This window comes from Lonchura striata, chromosome 2, assembly GCF_046129695.1.
Source record: "Lonchura striata isolate bLonStr1 chromosome 2, bLonStr1.mat, whole genome shotgun sequence".
Taxonomy (NCBI): domain Eukaryota; kingdom Metazoa; phylum Chordata; class Aves; order Passeriformes; family Estrildidae; genus Lonchura; species Lonchura striata.
Window position 1 is genome coordinate 61,251,876 of NC_134604.1, and position 23,675 is coordinate 61,275,550.

Genomic DNA, 23,675 nt, shown 5'->3' on the forward strand with positions numbered 1-23,675 from the left:
AAAGATGTGCAGAACCAGAACCTGTGTATCACTTTACCCATTCCAGAAAAGAGAAACTCTGCCTGTTTTCTATCTCAAAGGTAAAAAAAATTTCCTATATTCCACTTTTTAAAAAGGAGAAAGTTAGGGAGGAAGCAAGTTCCTGAAGGCTCACAGACTCACTGTATCTCATATCAGACTTTTGAAGTTCTACCTGAAGGCAAAACATTTGAGAGGAACTGATAAATGGAAACTTTTACCGTGATTTGTGTTCTTGACATGACAGACACCTTCCATGTAGTAACATTACAACAACCAAAAAATCTCAGAGCTCAAGTGTTTGAGGCACACACATTCACAACAGGCACATAAACAAGTAGTCAAACCAAGAGAGGAAGTTTCAAAACCAGAACTACTAAAAGAAATACAATCCACAGAATTGACCTCCCACCTGCGAGAGGGTGAGAAATTAGGTTTGTGAGTGGCTGACTTGGCTGGAGCTCGGGAGGTTTGCTTTCGCCTTGCAGCAGGTGGTGAGTACTCCCTGGAAGGGGAAGAATTACTGCCAGAGTGATCTGCAGGACTAGGAGACCGTTTCTGTCTACGGGAGCTTTCAGATGGATCCCTGGGAAACGAACAGCAGCTTGTTTAACAAAGCTAAGACAGCATTAGCAGATTTCTAAGACACTACAGACACCTCCAAGACAGAACCTGTGATTACCATATCAAGAGCCATGTTATACAGTCATTTGTTCCACCTATTATTTAACATATTAAATTACCTTAAATTAGCAAAACTCAAGAATGCAAGATATGCACTATATTTCTTGCTACACTGGACTTTAAAACATGGTAAAACCAAAAAAAACCTTATTGAAATTTAACCTAACATTTCATGAGGTGGTAAAACAGAATTCTTACCAATGTAGAAATATTTTGCTACCTTATTAAAAAAATTCTGTAATATCAGAACTTTATTTAATCAGCTTCAAGCTCAGACACATTTTCACAGGCTAATCCCAGTAGTAAGTGAATGAAAGTAATCTGCCAAAACCTTCAACTATTTCACTGACTGTACCTCATAGAGATTTGACATTACAACTTCATTTTTTATTATGTAGGGAAAAAAAAGACAAAAATCCAACAGTGAAATATAAGACTAGTCACCACAGCAATACCTGGTTATAGCACAGTGATAAGTACTGTCTTGATGCTTTCAGCAGTATCTAGAATATTCCTTTCTACTGCTTGCAACTTCCTTCCAGTAATGGAGTGTGCAATCATGAGGAAAATAAAATACTTTCAAGTAAGTATGGTTGAATTTATTTAATCAATTAAAAATACATGATTGACTACTCTTCCAATTCTTAGTCTGCTATGCCAGTTACAAAGTAAAAAATAACAACCGGCACCTGACTTTCAAGAAAATAAAGGACATAAAAACACAGATCATGTATCTTTCAGCTTAAGTGGACATGTATGCTCCAGGAAATAATGGAATAGTTATAGTAGCCTACCATTTTTTTTTAATATATAAATATGTATATAAGCAAAAGTGAAGCAATTCCAAAATGTCAGTAGTCTTTGATTAGTTCAAAAATACTTTAACCTACTTGAAGATTAGGGAGCACTTAAATGCACACTGCCAACTTTTCTGAAAAGCATACACTCAGACCAGTGAATGACTTCAATAAAGATTTTGGCAAACAATCTGTTCCACTGGTTCCCAAGATCCAAATTCTTGAGAAGTAATGAAGCTTTCAAAGGAGCATTTTACAAACTTACAAATTTATGCAATTAAAACCTACCAATCTGTTAGCTATAGTCTATTGACCCATCTACATAATACACTGAAAATACTTCACTGAGTACTGAAAAGGTTGTTGGCAAAGTAGGTAATACCACCCTTGTTAATCAGTGCTCTATAGAAGATAATTTTTCAAGCGAGGTTACAGCTAAAAGCTCATAATGCAACATAACTTACCTCTGCTTCTCTTTTTTTTCCTTGTGCCTTTCAAAGTCACGCCCTCTCTCTTTCATGTCCCTTGTCTTTTCTTCTGAACGTTCTTTTGCTTTATGTTTTTCTTTGTGTTTTTTCCCCAGGGGAGTTTCCTCTTGTACTGGAGGAGGAGGGCTAGGGGTACGAGGACCTTTCTTTTTACTCTGGGTACTTTTAGAACTCCTAGAGAAAAATTAACAGGGCGGGAGGGTATAAAAATGAAGAGTTGACAACTATTTAATACAGTAACTTCTCAGACATTGACAGGAAAGTTATAGCATAAAAGGCCTTGAAGCTTTTAGGATGGGATTTACCAACTCCCTTAGCAAGCACCATTCAACAGGAGAACTTGACAGAAAAAACAAGAGATGGTAAAAATTTATGTTGAGCTCCTTGATTTACAGCCTTTTTTCCCTACAGAAGTGAACAAAACCAGGAATTGCTTTTGCTCAGACAGAACCAGTTTTCAAAGATAAAATGCCGTTACATGAACTGTGTACATCAGAAGACAAAAACCATACAGTACCTTTTCTATTTATACTCCGATTTCTGCAATGCAATATCCCAACCACATACACAAAATTACTTGAGCTACTCATGTTTTCAATTTAATGTTAACTACCTGACAGGATGAAGCATCTAAACATTCTTGAGTATGTATCTCACAATATGAAACACTATGTATTTTCCACAGAATTTACCACTAAGATAAATCCCATCAACTAGGTATCACTGCATGTGTCAGTAGTACACCAGCAAATGCCGTACCATTCCTGCAGCAGAAACAAGGTCATTCCACCCCTATTTTAAAGGGGATTTCAACAAATAGGTTAAATAGGGGATTTTACCAAACACAGGTGTGTCTGGTTACACTGCTGCAGTAATTTCTTTCCTATCTAAAAGCTGCAAACAACAATTCAAAATGTCTTGTGGCCAGCAAGAACTTTAGAAGCAGATTTGGAGATTGACTTTGGTGGCACAGCATCCAGTTAAAATGCTGTGATTTTTAAGCATTTTTACCTTAATTCTTCCCTGCTCCTCCACATCCCTCACTTCTTATCCTCTCCTGAATTCTGAGAAATTCCCTGCCTTGAAAGCCACACATTATATCTTAAACAGTAATATACAACACCAAAAGAATGTACAGTTGGTCAAATTTTAAACACTTCAATTTAGAGAGGCTGCCTCACAAGCTGCAGCATTTCAAACAAAAGTGTTTTCCACTTTTCAATGGTTTCTGTTTTCTCATGATCTCACACAGCTTCTGGAGATTCAAAGAGAAAAGATCTGCTTGTAAACCATGAAAATAATCAATTGAAAACTACATCCATATGACAATTATCTGCATAAGATGATTCACAATGCACAATTGAGAGATCTTCTCCTAAATGTATATAATCAAGGGCACTGAAACAAAGGAAAATGGAAAATATTATTTACGAAAACTCCAGTTATGTGTGGCTCCCTGTTCGCACTCTCTTGAAAGATGCACCTACATACTGACCTCTGCTGCTCCAAAAGTGGTGAAGAGACAGTAGATGCTTTCTTGTCTTTCTTACTAGCTGAAGATGATGATTTGGGACTGGATCTTCGTTTTGGAGATTTGCTGGACTTCCGTGGTGATGGTGATAATTTAGATCTAACCACCTCTGGAGAAATCTTGAGGGTAAGAATAAAATAAAGCAGTAAGATATTGATGCTCAAAAGTGTAACTGTATGCTGATATGTGTGTCAAACATGTATATTCAGCAAGTGACAGAGTATGAGAGCCACGTACATCTCTACTTCAACCTCATCACATTGTAAAGAACAGCGTAAAAGGAAAACAACAGATAAAGTGTAGAGGAAGAGAAGGTGATGTATTCTGTAATACGTTACAAAAACTGTAACTTAAGGTTTAAAATAAGTATGCTAACTAACTCACATTTGTCTGGAAAAGAAAGACATCCTAAGAGGATTTTTTTTTCAGTCTTCCCCAAAATTTTAGAGTTTCTAAAACCTACAGCTTTTTCTCTGTCACTCTATTCTGTTACTACAAGGCAAGCTGGAAAATGAGGTTGGGAAATGCCTTGCGTTTTCTTTTACCTATCTTCTCTGTTACAGATCTTACTAGTTTTGTATCACTAAAATGCATTAAATTCTACTCATTTAATAGCTGACTTCAAAAAGGAGAAAACTTGGCTACTGTGCTGGATGACTGATCACATACTCACTTCAAGTACTTAAGTCACATACTAATTACATAGGTGCCAGTTATTTACTATCACATAACACAATAGTGCATTGGTAGCCCAAAAACTAAATCTTCTAAACCATTAGAACCCTTCACAGAACCCTATGAAGTGGCTGATTGTTGCCCTGATTTTTAGAAGTGTCCAAAGATCAATCAATCATTTTTCTCCACCCACAGAGAAATATGTAAACTATTCTATTTTTACATGTAGTTGTGTGGGAACTCTGACTCTCAAATATGTAAACATTATCAGAAGGCTAAAGAAGTTTTATGAGAACTTTAAAACTTTCAAAAGAACTGTAAAAGAAAACTTAACACTTTTAAAAACCAGGACAACAGCTGATGACTTGTCTTTTTTATTTCACATTTACAAAATACAAACCTCCTTTTTAATTACTATTTCCTCTCGTTTCTCCATGTTTTCCTGTTCCAATTTCATGAGTTCTCTCTGAATCTTTTGGCGCTTCATTTCCAAAGACAGCTCATGATCGTAATCATAATTAACATCTCCATTATCAGAGTCTTTATTTGAAGAAAAAAAGAGTAAATAGATTAACAGACAATTTCTGATGAAAAATACAACAATAACATTTAGCATACTAGAGGGCAACCATAAATATTTCCATGACCTTTAAGCACTGCATGAATGGATCAAGGAATGAATGCCAAATTTCTTCTCCAATTCTGTGTGCAAACATGAAGTAATTCTAGTTAGTTCCATACAACCTGAAGTTCAACTCTTAAACTTCACTATAAAGAACATCTTAACTTCTTTCATGGACATTCATCTGAGGTAGCAAGGAAAACACAGTAAACCACTTTATATTTAAATAACAAAAGAATTAACACTGTGTCCTCACAAAGAGTGAAAACATATGGAACACTACTTAACTGGGGAAGTCACATGAAACAGATTCATGTAGTGACGCACAATACTAGAGGGGTTTATTTCATACAGTGTCTTACAAATCAACTAATAGACTTAATTACAATTAATGTAAACGTTGATTTTAAAATAAGAGTTCTGCATGAACCTTTTCATTGGATAAACATACACTTCAAGAGTTTACATCTGGTTTTACAACATTATCTCTGTTTGTTTTTCACATTAGAGAAAGTGCTATTTCTCTCATATTTTCATTAAGTCATGGACAGTTAATATCTTAAGCTTCCAACCTGGCAACTGAAATCATACTGAAAATTGAATTTATTCACTCTGTTTATATCAATTTTGTTTATGTCTATTTAAGTCTAATACTCAAAAAGCATTTTAGAAAAATATCTGTCAGAGAAAAGACAACTTCATTAAAAAGTTATTAGCTTTCACTCCCTTCCTACATACAGGAACTACATAAAAGGTTTTGCAATAACTAAATTCAGTCTACAAATTACCTTCATGTGTCATGAATGCATGGGAACAGTACAGAGAAAGGTGCAGTTCCCAATAGCTTAGGTTCTTTTCAGCCTATCCATCTACTTATACAGCACTCAGTCGAAATTAACAGACAGTAATTCTCCTTCATCCATATACCGACAATTGACACTCTTTTCAAAAAAAAGCTGAGTTCTCAAGATTAAAGTCTCAGTGTCTAAGACTTAACACATTCATTCCATATTTTTATATAGACCTCGTGGTTTCTATGTTCCAAACTTTAAATTAGTGAATACATATATTGGCTACTTTTCCATTCCAAATCCATTCCATGTATTGTGCTTAAGACACAGCAAAACAGGACCTGCAACACTTTAACACACGCTATATTGAAAAGCTCCCTAGTTAATTGACATTTCCAAGGAGCTCCATCCTACAACCTGCAGTGAACTTCATTGCAAATATCTTCATTATATGTGAATTCCCTCAGATGAGATCAGAGCTGCCATTTTTTTCTTGCAATGTTGTAACTACTTCTGAAAAATAGACACTTAGAAAACTACAGCAATACCAGAGTTCAGTGGCGATTCAGCAATAATGAAACCACCAATAAGTACTACAGAACCCCAAACCCAAAAACTCCCATCCATCAACTCATACAGAAGTGACTACAAATATAATGCAAGACACATAGCATTCTTCAAGTATTTTTAGAACATAAGTATGTCACTGATGTCCGCCTTCAACTATTGTTATTCTAATGGAAACTTGTTAGTGACAGTTTACCATTACAAGTTATGCAACGAAAACAGCTGACTTTTGATTTCAAAGGATTTACACTATCTTCTCAGACTGACAAGCTCCAAAATTACTTTAGATGCAACTTGGATTCATCTAGTGACCTTAATGTGAAGGATTCACCATGGAGTAGAATATACCTAAATTCCTTGTTGCCCAAGTGGTCAAAAGAGGGGGGAAAGAAAAAAAAAAAAAAAAAGCCTGTGGTTTTAAAGCTAGTTTGTTTAACCACTGTAGCAGTCCAACTCCGGTAACTTGTCAGTTCTCCTCAAAAAAAAAAAAAATTAAGGACTACTGTACAAAAGTATTCTGCTTTATAAAGTAAATCTTGAAGCACTCCACTTGGCACACAGCTCAGAAATCTCACAGCTCTTTGAGGTGTCATTTCAATACCTTATACGTACCTTCTCTGTTTGTTTCCCAATCCCCATTTTCCTCTTCGCTTTCTGGTGTTCGCTCCTTTGTAATTTTGATATCCTCCTTTTCTCTATGTCTTCCTCGTGAAGACTCTTTCTATAAAGGGAAAAATGCCGCATTAGAGTAAACAACTTTATTTTAAAAGAAGCCTGAAGAAGCAGGTGTATTTAACATAGTATTTTGGCTGGGGTTTTTTCATAGTACAAAAAGCATTTTCCCCTTTAGCCTGTTGAACAAATACCTTCCTAAACAAGCAGAGACTCCACAGCCTACATGTTCTAATGCAATTTCATATAATCAGAATGCAAATAGCAGATGAGGAAAAGAGAAGAAAGGGTTCATAAAACAGGAAGGCTTAAAGGCAGGGCAAGAGTCAAGCACATATCAGAGAATAAAGTTTAAAATAGGCACCAAAAGAAGATATTAAGTTCTAAAGATCAGATGTTTAATGAACATTTAAAGAGTATAATTTTAACAGCTTGAGCAAGAATTCTCAGCTGTAAATAAGAATACTTATATGCAAGGCAGATGAGTCCCAGAAGTGGAACCATTTAGCTCTCCAGAGGATAAAGAATGGGGGAGGGGGGACAGGAAGAGGGGAGGAAGAGATATTAAATAAACCCAGAGACCCTTGGCTGGCAGAAGGGGAAAAAATCCTAAAGCAACACAATTGAATCAAGTTCCATTGACAGCTTTGTGTTTGACTTTCACTGTCTGCAAGACAACTCTAACTAATGCAGTAGCACCCTTTTCCCATGTGGTGGATGGTCCTGTGAACACCAAGGAAAGCCAGAGACTAGCCTTACAAGAAAAAAAATAATTTCAAGTCAACTGATGCTGTGTTGCTCTTGTGCCCTTGCTAAATTCCAGTATAAAGCTACATAGTTACACCTCTGCATCTGCTGAAGCATCATTCTCAGTATGATGTACCTGGACTCAAGTGGAATACAGAACAAAGTTTCCTCACTACTAGCAAAAGAAGAAAATTCAAACTTAGAAGTATCTCAGATTAATTTATTAAACAGGAAACCAGAACAGCAAATCTGTTCTCAGCTCTTGTTTTTCTGGGGATTCTTTCATGTTGGTATGTGGGAGAAACGCCAAGAAAAGGAGATGCCTGAGAATTTCACTAGCTATTCTTTATTGAGACTTAGACCTTAATTTAAAACCTTAACATCACCTTAGAAGTACATTAAGGAAACAAAATAAAATTGCAGACAGTCACTCAAAAATGAGTAAAATTCAACTAATCCTTTTTATTCAGTAACAATGTTAGAAACTTATCTCCAGTTTAATGATGAAAATCTCTAAAATTATGTAGAAGGTCATAACTTACGGAGTTATGTTGGTTGCTGACATAAACTCCAGACAAGTCTACATCCACTAAGCCATTGTCTCAACATGTACTAAAGACATTCAATCTAAGGCCCAGAATTCTACTATGCCCCAAGGCAAATTACTTTAAAAGAAAATTTGATGAGATTCCCTTCAATCATTCTTTTCTTTTGGAAGACTGTTCTTATTTTTTCTATCCCACTCTCCATGAAGGCCACAGCTGTTCTACCGAGCTGTATACTTCTGCCATATACTTAAACTAAGTCCTATGACATAAACTAACAAAACTGTAATTTCTTAAATATGAATACTAGTTTCTATTAATTCAACACTAGCTCTTACTAGGAAACTGAAATACAAACACTAGGACAACCTCTCCATGCGGATTTTAAAAAATCTCCCAAAGACAATGCATCAAATACCTTGTCATCAAAGAACGTGCAGCAAGTCAATGCTTCAAGTCCAATTTAAAAAAGTCCATGTTAAAAGTCCATGTTAAAAATACTACACAACCTGTATGTATCATGCCTACCTCCTCAAACTTACAAGCCAATACAAGCATCTTGAAAGAACCTGTATTTTCTCCTTTCAGTGGAAAGATTCGGTAGTGGCACAATCATTTTTCTAAAGAAGAACTGAGAACAAGAACAGCTATCAAAATAAAATACTGATTATAGGGCAAACAGAGTATTTTACATTAATGTTGTTTAGTTGTCAAGAAAAAAAGATTTTGACAACATTGCATCTTGAGAAACAAATATCAGTTTAGAAATTGAGTATATTTTTCCTGGGGCATGCTAATCAAGAATTTAAGTTATGATGGTCTAGAACACATACCTAATTTTTCTCACTAAAAAATCTTCAACATGTTCCTTTTATTTGTTACACTTGTAACACCGTTGATTCCCTAATACTATGGGAATGAAATATTTCCTTCATATCCTTTACAGACCTTTTTTGTCTCTCCCTTAAACAAGCCAAGAATAAAGTAAGTTCAGTTCCTAAAGGCCAATAGCATGACTGCCACTTGTACCTGAAGATGTTGTATATTCAGTCTTGTTAACTATTTATCTGCAGCATCTGAAAAAATGCCATTCACTACATTAGAAACATTACACTTACATAATTATATATTTATTCACTAAAAAAAAATTGCAGCTTGTCCTAAGAGGAAACAATGATTTAGTAGACCTTGTCTACAGTGTTTTTAGGTATATGCTCACAGCTAAACATAGCAGGTATTGGATAGATTTTCACAGTTTCATGTTGATGTTTAGAGATATGCCACATAAGAAAGGGAAAAACGTATGACATTATGGCTGACTTCTGTGAGATTTTATTTAATTTAATGTCTATTCAAGTTGAAGTTCTATGTTTCATGTGATCAGCACTCTATAGCACAAGACTTGATGTCTACTTGAATAAATTTCCCACTACTGCCAGAAAAGCCTGGCCAAGCACAAAAGGACTCATCCAATCTGTAAAACATGCTTCTAGCCAAGAAGTGTTACTTTGCCAACACCGATGGAAAGAATAGAAGACTTACACAATACAAGAGAACCTACAATTCTCACATCGCAGAAATCTCGGTTTTGACCTTGCACACATACATGCAGCAGCAAAATAAACTCATTCCAAAGCACAGATTCCTTTAAACCTACAGTAAACTATGCATATTACAGCCACAACCTTTTGGGCAAGCACAGTACTACTTTGCTCTAGGTATATATTCTTTATAGTGCAGACTACTACCATGCTACAGAAACACGTAAGTAAATGAATCTGAAGTTCCCCTGATATTAAGAGGTATTTGTTCCCATTTCAGAGATGGAAGACAATGGACAATGCTGAGTCCTATTTCCAGTGGAAATAGTTAAAAGCTACAGTGACAAAATCCACAGATATGAAACAAACAATACACATTCCTTACAAAAATCTTCCTAAATGTACATTAAGCTCCTCCCACTGTTTCTCCCAAATCACACACAGCTTCCAGGTTAAGACTTTAGCAAGACTTCATACACGCCAATGTAACTGTCTTCTCATATTGTTTAAAATAAAAATTTCCAACTGAATACAGTAACAGCAGGAACCTCACCTAATTATCTGTATTATACTTCATACACTAACATAAGTGCTTAAGTAATTCCAAACACAAATCCAAGAAACATAAAAACAACTGAGTTCAATGTAGGTGTCCACATAGCACAGCATATTGTCTCTGCAAATAGTACAAAGCATGAAGAAATAAAAAGGGATACAGTCTATAAACTGTCAATATAGGAAGCTTCTTCCTAAATACATAGAGATTGTACTAGTTATGTTTCCAAAGAATAAAAAATCTCTTCTGAAAAGATTTTATACTAGTTATATACTGTCTTAGCTTCTTGTGGAACCTATTCAGTTTTGTGTGTCTATCCTGGCAACCAGGTAGGTTTGTTTTATATAACATAAATAGCATTTCCCCTTGTCATTTTCAAATTTGCCACTCTTTCTACTGGTATAAAGTATGAATATGACGCATCTAACTTACATTCTCTCAAACATACATTATATGCATTCATCCCATGTCCTCTCTTCTCTCCAGTTTATTTCTCACCTCTTTGCCCACTTCAAGAAGACCTTTGACTGTATTTTCTTGCATACATGTGATGACAACCAAACAGCATTTCAAATAAAACTAGACCATTAATTTCTACAGCATATTATCAATAATTTTCTATTCCATTTATATATATACCTGAATGTTTGCTTCTACAACTGTGACTTCACTTTGAACACATGGTTTCATTGAGCTGTCCACAATAACTTATTTTTCTACTGCATGGTTTCAGTTACTTTTAGAAAATTAATTCATTTTTTGTTTTAAATACTTTCTTCATTGCCAACACCAAGTTTCATCTGCCATTGTGCTGCCAAAAACTATCTTTCCCAACCCCCATGGCATTCCTCAGACTTCAGTAATCCCAAGTACTGTTTTCCAATCTTCTGCAAAGTTTGCCATTTGGGATGTCCAACTTTTTTCTACATTCTTTAAAGTAATAGTTCTTTAAATTAATTACAATAGCATTCTGTGTAATTCAATTTCAAATTAATCTAAAATTTTCCCCCTAGCTGGCTTCTAAACCTAAAATACTATACCTTCTATTCTTTGACTATCTATACATATGCCTCAAAAGACTTGTTTCACAACAGGTTTGACCTATGTCAGGCAGTTCTCTCTTAACCACTACCCTTCATCAAAGTTTGAGTCTAGTAATCTGGTGAAGCACAGATATTGTCTGCAGGAATGTTTCTGATCAGTCTCTTCTTTTTTATTTTTAACCAAAATTATGAAACTTCTTATGGAACAAGCTACCTTTCATGATTTCAAAGCTTTCTTATCAAGCTCTGCTGTTACCCCAAAAGCTTTAATAAAATATGGAAACATCACATATTAGATCTCCACCATAACAGCAGCTCCACCGATGGAGCAAAATTTTTCTTAGCAGTTCAGTCACTCGAGTCTTCTGTCCTTTTAGATATTTTCTGGTTCTTTGCAAAGCAACTCTTGACGACTGTCCCTCTTCAGCTATTTGTTCCAGAACATTTTCTTTGATATCCTGTTTTTTGAGAGTTGCCTCCATGGAACTAAAACAAAAGTTCAGCTGTTTCCTCAGTCTTCCATTTTATGTGATTGAAGCAGAGCATTTTTTACTCTGCTGTGTGCTTAATCTATAAAAAATTCTTTGATAGGTCAACACTAATTCGCCAATTCCTTTAGATTGTTGCTTCCAGTTCACTTTCACTTGGGTTTTAGTTGTTTAAGAATATTTTATTATTACATTAAGAGAACACTATAAAAAGCAAAGTTAACTAACCCAAAGTAAGAATTACATAAAAATTAGAGTTGCACCAGGACAGAAGTTACAGCAAATTTTTAATGACGGTTGGAAAAAAAAATTTTCCCACCAACCATGTACTCAATAACTGAACAGTTTATTCAAACTATTAGAAAATAAAAGAAACACATTTCAGTAAAAAGATTGAGAGTTTACAAAAATTAACAGCAACTGAAAACATGATTGGAAGGTAAGCCATTCTGTTAATTTTAATGATAGCAGCTGCTGCTGATTTATTTACAGCTGACATATAAAATTCATTTTACACAGCAAGTAGGAACAGACCAAGAGGAAATGATTGAACATTGTCAATACCTGCAGAGGTAAAACTGATGTTTCACAAATAAAACCTTTAAAAAATTATTCATATTAAGATGGTCTTAAACAGGAATACAGTGGCGCTACTGCTACACAGGTACAGGGTCACACTACGAACTCTATCCCTATTTGTTTGTAACATCAGAAACAGGTAACACAATTTAAAAATAATTAAATTTTGATATTTGAGGGCCACAGGGTTGCAGAAAGATGTTTACAAAATATGAACAATAATGAATTTTTTGCAAAATCCATTAATTGACCATTTGGGGTGCCTGATGAGTATGTGAGGAGGAAGTCAAAATGAACCTGCACAATTGTAACTGCATGGTTTCATCAAAAGCAAATTTGGGGTGAACAACTTAAGTCAGGATGCATGTATACAAGGGATATGAATAAGTGTTGGGGGGAAAATAGTGGACGACTGAAACAATGGTTAGTATACTTTCTTGGTAATATTCAAAGAGTCTGCACTGTTATTAAATACCTGTTTATCAGTATTTATAACACATTTTAAGTCTGAGGGGTTTATAAGATCTTTGGGAACCAAAAGACAAGAAAGCACTACAAAATTGCAAAACAATACAATTGTTAAGACACTTCATAACATAAAATGTGATATGCTATGTACAAAATGATCAGTTCTTTAAAACATTTTCAATATTACAAGTCACAACAATAACATTTCTAGGACACACTGCCCAATTGTTACTGAGGGATTCTGGAGTTCTGCAAACTCCACTCTTACCCTAACAGGAGAGGATGATTCCTCTGTACTTCGTTTCTGTGGCTCTGCCTCAACATCTTGACGTTTGTTCTTCATTCTTTCCCGAAGATCTCCAGTGGGTCTTTCTGGTGACCTACATAATACAGAAACACAATATAACCAGTTCTATGGGACTATTTTTAAAGGAATATTATCTGTCTTTCAATTATTATTTTATTAGTATATCCAGAAAAATCTAAACCTCCCACCCAGCTGCAAGGTGGATGAGTAAGAAAATATTCCATTCTAAAGGGCTTAAGCATTAGAAAAATCACAATCCTTTCAGAAAGTCAAGGAAGACTGGACTCTAAGAAGAAAAATTATTTGTATGTATATATGGCATTACTCAGTTACTACTCTAGATCAGCTTCCCATCCAGAATAAATAACCTTTTTCTGACCATCATGCAGATGTATTTCACAATCACTCCTACCAAATATTTGGAGATTTAGCCTTCTCCTTAATCTAAGCTGCAACAACTTTTATATATAGTACATAAGTGTCTCTCTCTATATATAACATATATATATTTAAAATCACAATTAATGCAGAATCAAACTACTACAGGCTAACAATGACAGTCACAGAGAAGCACAACAATGAATGTGGATGAAATCTGCAAGCAGAGGAGCAGAGGTAACCTAAGCACCAGCCTCCCATGGTCTAGGTGAGGCTGCTATACAGGAAAACACTGCTACAAGAGATGAATCAGAAATGAACTCTTGGAGGCCACTTGCATTTTCCATCTTGCAGTAATAACTATTTCATTATTTAATTGCAAAATACTGGATGAACTCTGCTTGTCATGCACCTTTATGATATAGTTTCTGTAAAAGATATTACTGTGATGTGGAAGGAACATCCTACACTAATGTAATTTTGCCACCTCTTAGTATGAATTCATGAGTTCATTCACCCCGTATGGGTTGGAAGAGAACAACCACTGCATTGGTCAGGGACTGGCACAGGTTGCCCAGGAAAGTTGTGGATGCCCCATCCACAACCCACAACATCCCCATCCTGAGCACTCTGGTGGAGTGGAAGGTATCCCTGCCCATGGCAGGGGGGTTGGAACCAGGTATCCTTAGGGTGCCTTCCAACCCAAACCATTCTGTGATTCAAACAAATTCCTAAGCTAAGGGAATGTAGGAACTGTTTCAGAACTGAAAGATCAGTTCAAGAAAACAAATTTTCTCTTCTTATACATTTGGCTTGACATTAAGTTTAGTACTTCTGTGATGGCTGTTGGCTGTAACGACAGACTTTTCTGTGAAATGGTTGTATACAAGTACTACATCTGTGACTATCAGTTAACACTAAAGAATCATAAAAAGATACTAATGCTGTCTTTTGATTAGAAAACTTATGCGTAATATATGAATAATGAAATTTGCATTTTTTTTTTCAGACTGAATCAGTTTCCATCGAGAAAGTAGTTTCTGCCACTCATCCTATCACATTATAAATAAAGGGTAAACTGTCTTTCACAATGTATACAAAAATTTAATACCATTTCATTTTCAATCTGCACATATTTGAAAAAGTCTTTTTTTTTTCCATTTCCTCCCCTGCACAGTTTCCTATATTTAATTCTTTAAACTGCATCATAAGGTTAAATATATGAGGACCTACAGAGACAAAGACCAGTGACTGCTCTCATTTTTAATGCATTTAATTCTCCATGAAATTTTAAGTACAGGTCCATCTAGATCAGAGGAAATGTACAGAAGAGTAGAGCTCTGCTTTTTTCATCATTAAGGATCAAATAATAACCAGCATACAAATATAAGTTATCTTCTTTGCATGCATAACTATATGATCTTTAAAGTGTCTGGATTTAGTAGAGGTCATAATTCAAAGTATTTTTCCCGTCCCCTCATATTAAAAAGGTGACTCTTTACCACAACTCTCTGAAGCATTCACCATCAGCTACCTCAACAAATAAACTGCCTGTCTTTCAGCATTAAAGTGCAATTCAACACCTTAATTTTTAATAATATTTAAGCTACAAATACAAAAGATTTGGATTAGTGAAACTGAAAATTAAGTTAAAAGGCAGTAACATTATCAATAATGCATTTGTAATATTGTTCCTTGAGAGGAATACTTTCAGGAAAAAATCCCATTAGCTGAAGGAGAAAGCAAGAGAACATGCACTGAGTGCAGCTCATGTACCTTATAGAGTGACATCTGACATTATAATATTTTTCTTTTAAGTTATAGGTTGGAGTAAAAAACAAAGTATCCAAACTCTTTTACCATCAATTAATAAATGTTTTCTTTCCTCCTATGCTGAAAAAAAGGTATTGCCCTAAAGCATTCGTCAAATCTACTTAAATATTATATAAGCTATGAAAAAAACCACAGAAATTTAAAAGCTACACATTCAGGGCTGGGGTTTGCTGGACAATTTTTTGTTTGGTTTTGCTGGTGGTGGGCCAACCTTTTTCAGCTTTAGGAGAACACCAAAGCAAAGTCATGGTAATCACCCTATCTCTCCTTCCCCAAACACATCAAAACCATCCAAAAACTCTAATAAGATTGACAATTAGTCAAACTTTAAGAAATAATTATTCAGGAAGCAATAACTGTTTTCAGATGCTTTGTCTGGTCTACTACCTGATTTTTTTTTTATGTGTATCACAGCTTCATTTCTATGTAACTTTTCCCCAGCCCACTCCAAAAGGGATCTTTGGTTATTCCAGGTCATGCTCACTGTTGAACTTCAACAGATCAAGACAAATTACCTGTGCAGTTTAAGATGATGTGGCTAGACTGCAACTGCCAGAACCTTTCACACAAAAGGCACTATGCAATTTCTTTTTAATATTTTGAGCTGGGCCCATCTTTTAAATAAGGCCTAAAATGAGGAATTTCCTCATTGCAAAATCTAAAGCAGTTAAGTGATTTTAAACAGCATTACTTCCTGCAACAGTTCAGTTCTCCATGCTCAACGGCATTTAGGAAATGAACATTCAGAAAGTGCCTTCCTTTGCTCCTGTACTTCTTAAAAGCGCCAGGAACAAGAATCCAACAACAGGCACACCTTGCAACACATATACCTGAGGATATCTCTGTGTACCCGTGTGAGAGCAGATATGTGCATAGAGGCAGATGACCAATATTCGTGTATTATGTACACATTATAACTGCTAAGAAACACTATCCTGTTTTCCAGTTTCCTACATTTGGAATTTTCAAAACCCATATATTCTTTCCTAGTATGACTGCTGGCTTGGTTTGGTTTTTGAATGCAGTGTGATGATCCCAAATAAAGAGAAAAAGTCAGACTAAGAAAAGGGCCCAGCAATGGCATAGATCCTGACAATTGCATGGAAGAGCCAGACAGGAAGCTGCCAAGCAACTAACCAACAATCTACAAGTGCAGAAAGAGCAAAATTCCTAGTGGGACAGCACGTTTACACAGAGCTCACAGTTAGCTTCTCCTTAATTCTGATGTTGGGAAGACTGGCAGGTCTAATACTGAATTTCTAATACCATAATCAGGTAAGCTTAATGTAAAAACATGTTAGGTTTTATTTTTATAACGAGATTATAATTCATGCTGTGAGAGGCAGCATTAGTGCTAAAATGGAACAATCTTTATCATACTTCAGACTCAAGTTTTCCTACTATCTGGTGATGTTTTGAACTATGGGAGGTATTATGGTCAGATAAAACCATTAACAACAGGATTGACTGCAGGTAGGTATCGAGGCAGAAGGCATGAAGACAGAAAGGCAGCAAGACATGCTCTGTCCTACCCAACTCCCTGCAAAGCAGATGAGACTTCCCTGGCAGTTGTGACTGAACATATGCAGAAACGCTGCCATTCTGCTATCCCAGACACTTGAACAAGAATATTGCTTTAAGTGAACTGATGCAGAAGCAGCATTAGTTTGGCTTGCCTGAAGCAAATAAAATTGCATTTGAAATGCCTGGATAACATTTGTGAAAATCTCTCTAATGTTAAATGGCATGAAAATGCCACCATTTTATTATGTACATATTATGTAGCAGCTTTTCCTATGCCTGGCCAAGAGCTATTAATGGAAACTTTTGAAGACAGGCACAGCTCTTTCATTTGTCCATTTTGGTGGGTGTGTGGGGTGGTGGGCTTCCTCCCCCTTTTTACTTTGAAGAACACCTTTATTAAATGTTGAATGCGCCAAGCAAATAAGCAGGAAGATTTGTCCTTTGAGTTTTCATACAGTCTTAGTAAAAAGAGTAAAAAAGTTAGCAATAAGAAGGAAATAAATGTTTTTCTTAAATGTCAGCAGTGACAGTGAAGCAGAAACACAGCTTTCATTAAAAGAAATGTCACTTTTCTTCAAATGACCAAGCAGAACTATGCACTGAATGTTTCAAACACTGAAGGCAAGGAGAAAATGACATTTTAACACTTTTAAAATTTAATCCCTACCAGTAAATCACTTACTTTATTCATTTGGAACACTCAGCGCAGAACAGAGTAAAATTTTTACACACCAAAAGAAACATTAAACTCAGTGATGTATTTTGTATTCCAGCTGCTACCACCTTAGAAGCGTTGGAAAATCAAACAAGCAAAGTCAAGATCACCCTAGAAGCATGCCATAGGAATACAAAAAAGAACCAAACACACAACCCTAACCTCATGCCAGCTTTCCTGTTGTTGCTTTACTCTTTCATGCTTCAGTGTGCCCATCCATAATCTATAGGTATTACTGGCATTATGAAGGACAGCTGTTCATAAATTGTAAACAAAGCCTTCACAGAAAGGGATACTATGCTAAAACTATAACATCTTTCTGTCCTTTATAGCAAGAACACTACAAGATTGCTGCCATACTTGGTTTCAGTCAAGTTAGGCATTATGGCACACAAAGGACAGTTGAAAAAAAATTAAATTTTAGAAACATACGAAGAGACATATAATAAAAAAAATTATCTTTTGAAAAATTAGGTAATTTTTTTGATCTCCCTCTATAATACAGGACATTTTTCAATATCTGACAGAAAAAGTCACAAAGCCATGTTTTGAAGTTTTCTCATAACATGAAAGAAAGGATAGACACACAACATAGCAAAGGCAGAAGGGCTGTGAGTGTGAGCACCACTGTAATTGCAAACCAACAGTTTAGTACAGGACAGAAAAGTACACCAGAAAGCAGTGGTACTCTGTCAAAAACAAAGTACTAAGGCACTTGAACTTCCCATTTCAAGTAATATATAGTTAATCTGCATCTAGTCAACTATTCATTTTTTTAAAGCTGTATACACACAAAAACCCTGCACATTGCCAAAATAATTGTTTTAAGCAGCTTCATAAGGCAATTGGTTATTGATATAACACACAAGTAGGCACACCACAGCATTTCACTTAAAAAAAAAAGAAAACAAAAAAACAAAAGACAGAATTGCAAAAGCTATTTTCCTACAGCATGTGAAGAATTCAAAGTGAGTTCTTGATTTACCTTCTATAACTGCTGCTATAGCCTTTACCTCGTGGTGAAGGGCCATGTACGAATCTACATGTGTTCCCATAGAGGCAGTTGCCAGTCTTCAGCCAGTTACGGCACTGTGTCTAAGAGACAGATATTACTGGGTGAATTTCACACTCCTTTCTGGAAATACCATTGGTGTGAGTGTGGCAGAACAAACAAATGACTACACATTAAGTCCCATTTATCTGTAATTTCTGTCCACCAGTAATATAATTGATTAAAAAAATAATCAACAAAGAGCATCAGGTCTGGCAGAGAAAAATTTAGGTTGGTGGAAACATTATTAATATGCACAGTAACACTACTCTATCCAGAAGCTGGCACAACACATAGTATTTGAAAATTCTAGTATTAGTATGTTGAACATCCATATGTTAAGGAGTTCTTTTCACCTTTACTTAACCTCAGCAACAACTGAGCATTTGATGCTTGTGAGCTACTCTTTCCCACCACATAAATCCTAGAAAAGAAGATGCTGGGGTGGGGAAGAAAAGAAGAACACTTTTACAACTCACCTCTGCAGTACTTCCAGTGCTGGGTCCAAGCCTTTCAAACACACTGGGTCTTCGGGATGTGCTATCGGATATGGTCTTGGTATTTTCCACTGTGACCTTCCTTCTAATTTTTGACATTTTGTACTACTTCAACCAAAAAAAAAGCAAAACTGTAAAATCCTTCAGTTTGGGGCTATTGACACTGAACTCATATGAATAAAATAGAATGAAATACATTGCAAGAGTTGCTGCAGAGGCAATGAAGAAAGAAAAAGAAGTAATAAATAAGTGAAATGTATCTAATAATACAGAATATTTCTGACTTGAACTAGTCAGCTGAACACCAGTAATGATAATTTTTGATTTTATTTCATGACCAGCTTTGGATTCTTCAGCTTCCCCTTGGGAAAGATCATATGACATGTTATTAATTTAGGCAGCAAACACCACACAGGACAGATGCTTTCTTTCATCATGTATTTTTGGTGCACAAATTCAAGTGACTTAAAATGAATAGAATCTTTAATGTCATTTCACCAACCTCTCAGAAACCAGTTCCAACCATTAAAAACACCTCCCAGTCTTGAAACAAATTTTTAAAAATGAGACCTTTTTATTTTTTCCTCCCTTTTTGTGTATGACAACCTACTGAAAGCCATCTCACTATCATCCACAGCCTGTGTTGTTATCAGTCTGATTTCTACAACTATATGGAATTACATGAGTTTAGGAAAAAAAATGACTCCATAATGATGACTTACTTCTTAATCTGCTAAAAAAGTAGCTCCTTCTCATTAAGAAAAAAAAAATTATTTTAAAGGAAATATACCATAACTTTGATAAACAAGAAGCCACATCTTACCTGAGAAAGGAAGGAGTTATAGTGAAAAAAAACACAATATATTTAAAGAAAAAAAAAAAGGAACATATATATTTAGCACTACAGACAGATTGCACAAAAAGGACAAAATGGGCCTCAAAAACTAATGCACATTCTTTACATTCTATTTGATGAAAACAAAAATAAAATCCATTTAGAAACACCTGCTAGGTGCTCAACAATTTATATACAGCTCCAAAACACAGCTCTGTTGTACTGCAATGTGCCATCACCCTCATTAACCCGTAGAACATGATTAGCCAAATGCTAATCCCCTACCCTTCTGCTGCTGTCTCTTCTGCTCCTAAGCACACGTCACCGCATTTAAAACACACGCACACAAACTATCTCATACACAAACAGGTTACAAATGACAAAGTTCATCCATAAAGCCAGAATAATACACATTTAAACTAACATCCATCAAAGAGGATTAATACACATTTTCACCATCTGATCAGCAATATGTTCCCACAGTATCCATATGGTAAGGTTACATTTCAGAGAAACAAAATATTATAATGTAAAAGTGTGGACACTTCATTATCTGAACCCTATTGTTATTTCCACAACAAGATTTCCCTAGGAGTCCGACACGTGTGCATTTTCTACAAAGAAAATGCTGTGTTGAAGCTCTTGTGAAGCACTTCAGCACCTTTATAAACAACAGAAGAAAGAAAGCTTACATTGTGTATGTGACATTTCTCGGTAGACCTCTGCTCTACTGACTCCTTCAAGCCTCTGATTATCTGAAGATTTTTACCTCATAAAAAAGGCTCAGATAATCAAGACATTAACCAAGATGTCCAGGGAGGGTAGAAGTTAACCATACGGTGTATACCAAACATTAAAACAATGGTTAACATCAATTAGTGGAAGCAGACAGTCAAACATTAGAATTTCCAGTACTATGAAATTATTTGGGTTAGTAAGAACTGCGGAGAACAGAGATTTCCAGAAAGATCTAACTGAGTTAGAGAATTGAATAATAGAACAGCAGATGAAATGCAAATAAATATAATGCAATGCACACAAGGAGAAATGATTTTGTCTAAATATTTGATGGGACCAAATTAGTCCAGTCTTCTGAGAAAAATAATTAGGAGTCATTGTGGACAGCTCAATGTGCAGCAATAGTTAAAAAGTCTGACAGGATAAACCATTAAAGTTAGAAAGCAAAATAATACCACATCTCACCTAGCTAAGCACCCTTCCATTTCAGGATTCTCACAAATTTTCAGAAAAAAAATATTAAATCTCTACATTTCACACAGTCACATTCTTTCAATAGAAGATATAAAAATCAACTGACACATGCAAAAGCATTTTTAATAAGACAATTGTATAACAAATGCCTAATTTGGATTAAATATTTACAGTTAGAAGAGCCATATTTGAAATAAAAAGTTAGATAAACAACACTGGCAATGGCATAGGGAGAGGGTTCAACACATGAAGGAGAGATGAGTCTAATACACAAGTACACAGTGACATCGTAGCAGCACACAGAAAAATCACATTCATTTTGCCTCAATTCCAATGTACTTTTATTTTCAAAGAAACAGAGGCAAAACTTTCATTTTAAATGTTAATTTTTACCCAGAATTCAGCACCTTTTTGGAATTAACTTGTATAGGAAGTTATGATGATGACTAGGCTTAAAAGGAGTTACAAACGTGGAGAGAAGGAAGGGGCAACATCATCCTAACTGAACACATAATTTAATTCCAACTGCTTTTTTCTCTGTATTTTTGCATATGGAAATTAAGAAGAATACCATTTAATCCTAAACCTTCTAAAGTTTGTAAAACCCCATATTTAAAAAAAAACAACAAACCAACAACTTAAAATGAGAAACAAAAACCTGCGCCATTTCGGGTAGCAATCTATCAGTTCTATCCTCGTATTCTGGCCCGTATCTACCAGTTTGCAATTAACCACAGATCCTTTATTAACAGAAGAGGTATTTCATGATAGATTACTCTAAAGAAACAAACCCAGCATGCTGTGAGTGCACAGCACATTACTTTCTGTATGCACCTATTATCACATGAGGGCCTCGCTCATGTAACAAGAACTGCAATTCCACTGTTCAGTGAATATAGATGGTATCAAAAGCTGCAGGATTAGAGTACAGACACATTATTCTGAGGCAAACTGAGGAATTTCACTTTGTCAAACTATGCATTTCAGAGACTGTGTTTGCAAATGCAGTCCCATTTTCATTCTTTGAGGACCAAGTGAGTTGGAAAAATAAAGAGACTATTAAAACAGTATTAAAAATATTAGATGGATTAACAGTAGGTTTTTTGTTTCTGAGAAGGTTCCTTGCTCACAAACAAGTACTGTAAGGGGGAAAAAATGACATGTTTAATTTCCAAATTTCTCAGACTGCACATTAATGGACAACCAATAACAATTTAAATGGAATATCCCATAAAGATTCCCCTTCTGAAACATTTTCACCTTCTGCTCTTTTACCACTGATGATCACAGTCCTGTTATCCATCCCATGATGATGGCCAGTGCAGTGACTTTCCATCAGATGTCTGCGCCTCTGAATTACCATCTCCTTATCAAAAACTAATGTGGGATTGGACAGCCATGAGTACCAATGTGGACTGAGCCTTAAGCACTCTCAACATTTCAAATAATTACTACCAGGATTAAAAAAAAAAAAAAATCTAAGCAGAATATTATGCACTTCTCTATTTCAGGTACATGACATTGCACTGCTGACTCTAACTGGGGGCACTGAACTTTCTGCTACTTCTGAAACAGAATGAAATTTCTGAAACTAAGCAAAGTTAACTTTATTCTCCTAAAATAAACTCTATACCTAAAATTTTAACTGTAAATTTTCACTTTTCCATGCATAAATAAGATCCACAACAACCTTTAAAATAAATTAGAAATACTATAACACTAGGATAACTCATTCACAGATTCATCCATGTTATTCTTTAAAGGAAGCAACTTTCCCAGGGCGAGAGACAATCTGTTAATGACATTAATTACACTACCATTCGAAGGAGAACATATCACAGAGTGTTATTTTCATTAATAATCTAAAATGTGACAGACTTGAGAGAAGTGAGTGCACCTATTGAACTCTGCCAATGAACGGAAATCAATGAGGCATGATATGATTGACAGCATTCACTGAAATTCTGTATTTTTTTATTATCAATATTCTTATATTTTGGTGTCAAGCATGCTTAACATTTTTCTTCATAATCAGTGCGGTACTACATAAGTCAAAATCAAGAGATATCTGCAACATCTGGTTTTCTGTTACAAAAACCTAATCCAGCCACCTGAAAAAATGAATCCTGAAGGATTCTACAGGAAAACTTGAAACTGAGATGTAACAGAACAAAAGTAATGTTCAAAAACAAAAAAGCATTTAAGGAGATAAAAATCTCTTTAGGAAGTCCAAAACATCACTCATAAGCACGTCAATGTCTGCGCATGCACACCACACCACACACAAGTTACACACAACATCACTTCCGAAAATCCTACCTGTGAAGAGATAAATAATATGCCAATAAATAATAAATATTTCAAATAACAAGCAAAATTACCTCGAAGTTCTACATATGTTCAGATACAAACTCATTATTAATACTCCTTGATAAGCTAAATATGTGTTGAAAACTAAATAGCAGCTTTGAGAATGGTTCCCTGCACTTTTTAAAATGAAAAGCTTTTATC

The 23,675-nt window shown here is 35.3% G+C and overlaps 1 protein-coding gene across 4 annotated transcripts in view; it reads right to left on the bottom strand.

Moving 5' to 3' along the window:
• ZC3H13 (zinc finger CCCH-type containing 13) overlaps window positions 1–23,675 on the bottom strand; it is a 45,445-nt gene that overhangs the window by 20,267 nt on the left and 1,503 nt on the right. For 2 of the 4 annotated variants that reach the window (XM_021528455.3, XM_021528453.3), the window contains exons 2-9: window positions 19,100–19,225; window positions 18,555–18,664; window positions 13,081–13,192; window positions 6,786–6,894; window positions 4,594–4,733; window positions 3,483–3,637; window positions 1,964–2,161; window positions 431–604 (exon numbers count right to left, since the gene is read on the bottom strand). In XM_021528455.3, coding sequence (XP_021384130.2) covers window positions 431–604; window positions 1,964–2,161; window positions 3,483–3,637; window positions 4,594–4,733; window positions 6,786–6,894; window positions 13,081–13,192; window positions 18,555–18,664; window positions 19,100–19,216 — 1,115 coding nt within the window. In that variant the 5' untranslated portion in view covers window positions 19,217–19,225. The remainder of the gene's footprint in view (window positions 1–430; window positions 605–1,963; window positions 2,162–3,482; window positions 3,638–4,593; window positions 4,734–6,785; window positions 6,895–13,080; window positions 13,193–18,554; window positions 18,665–19,099; window positions 19,226–23,675) is intronic. The other 2 variants (XM_021528454.3, XM_077781397.1) reach the window with 2 other exon arrangements.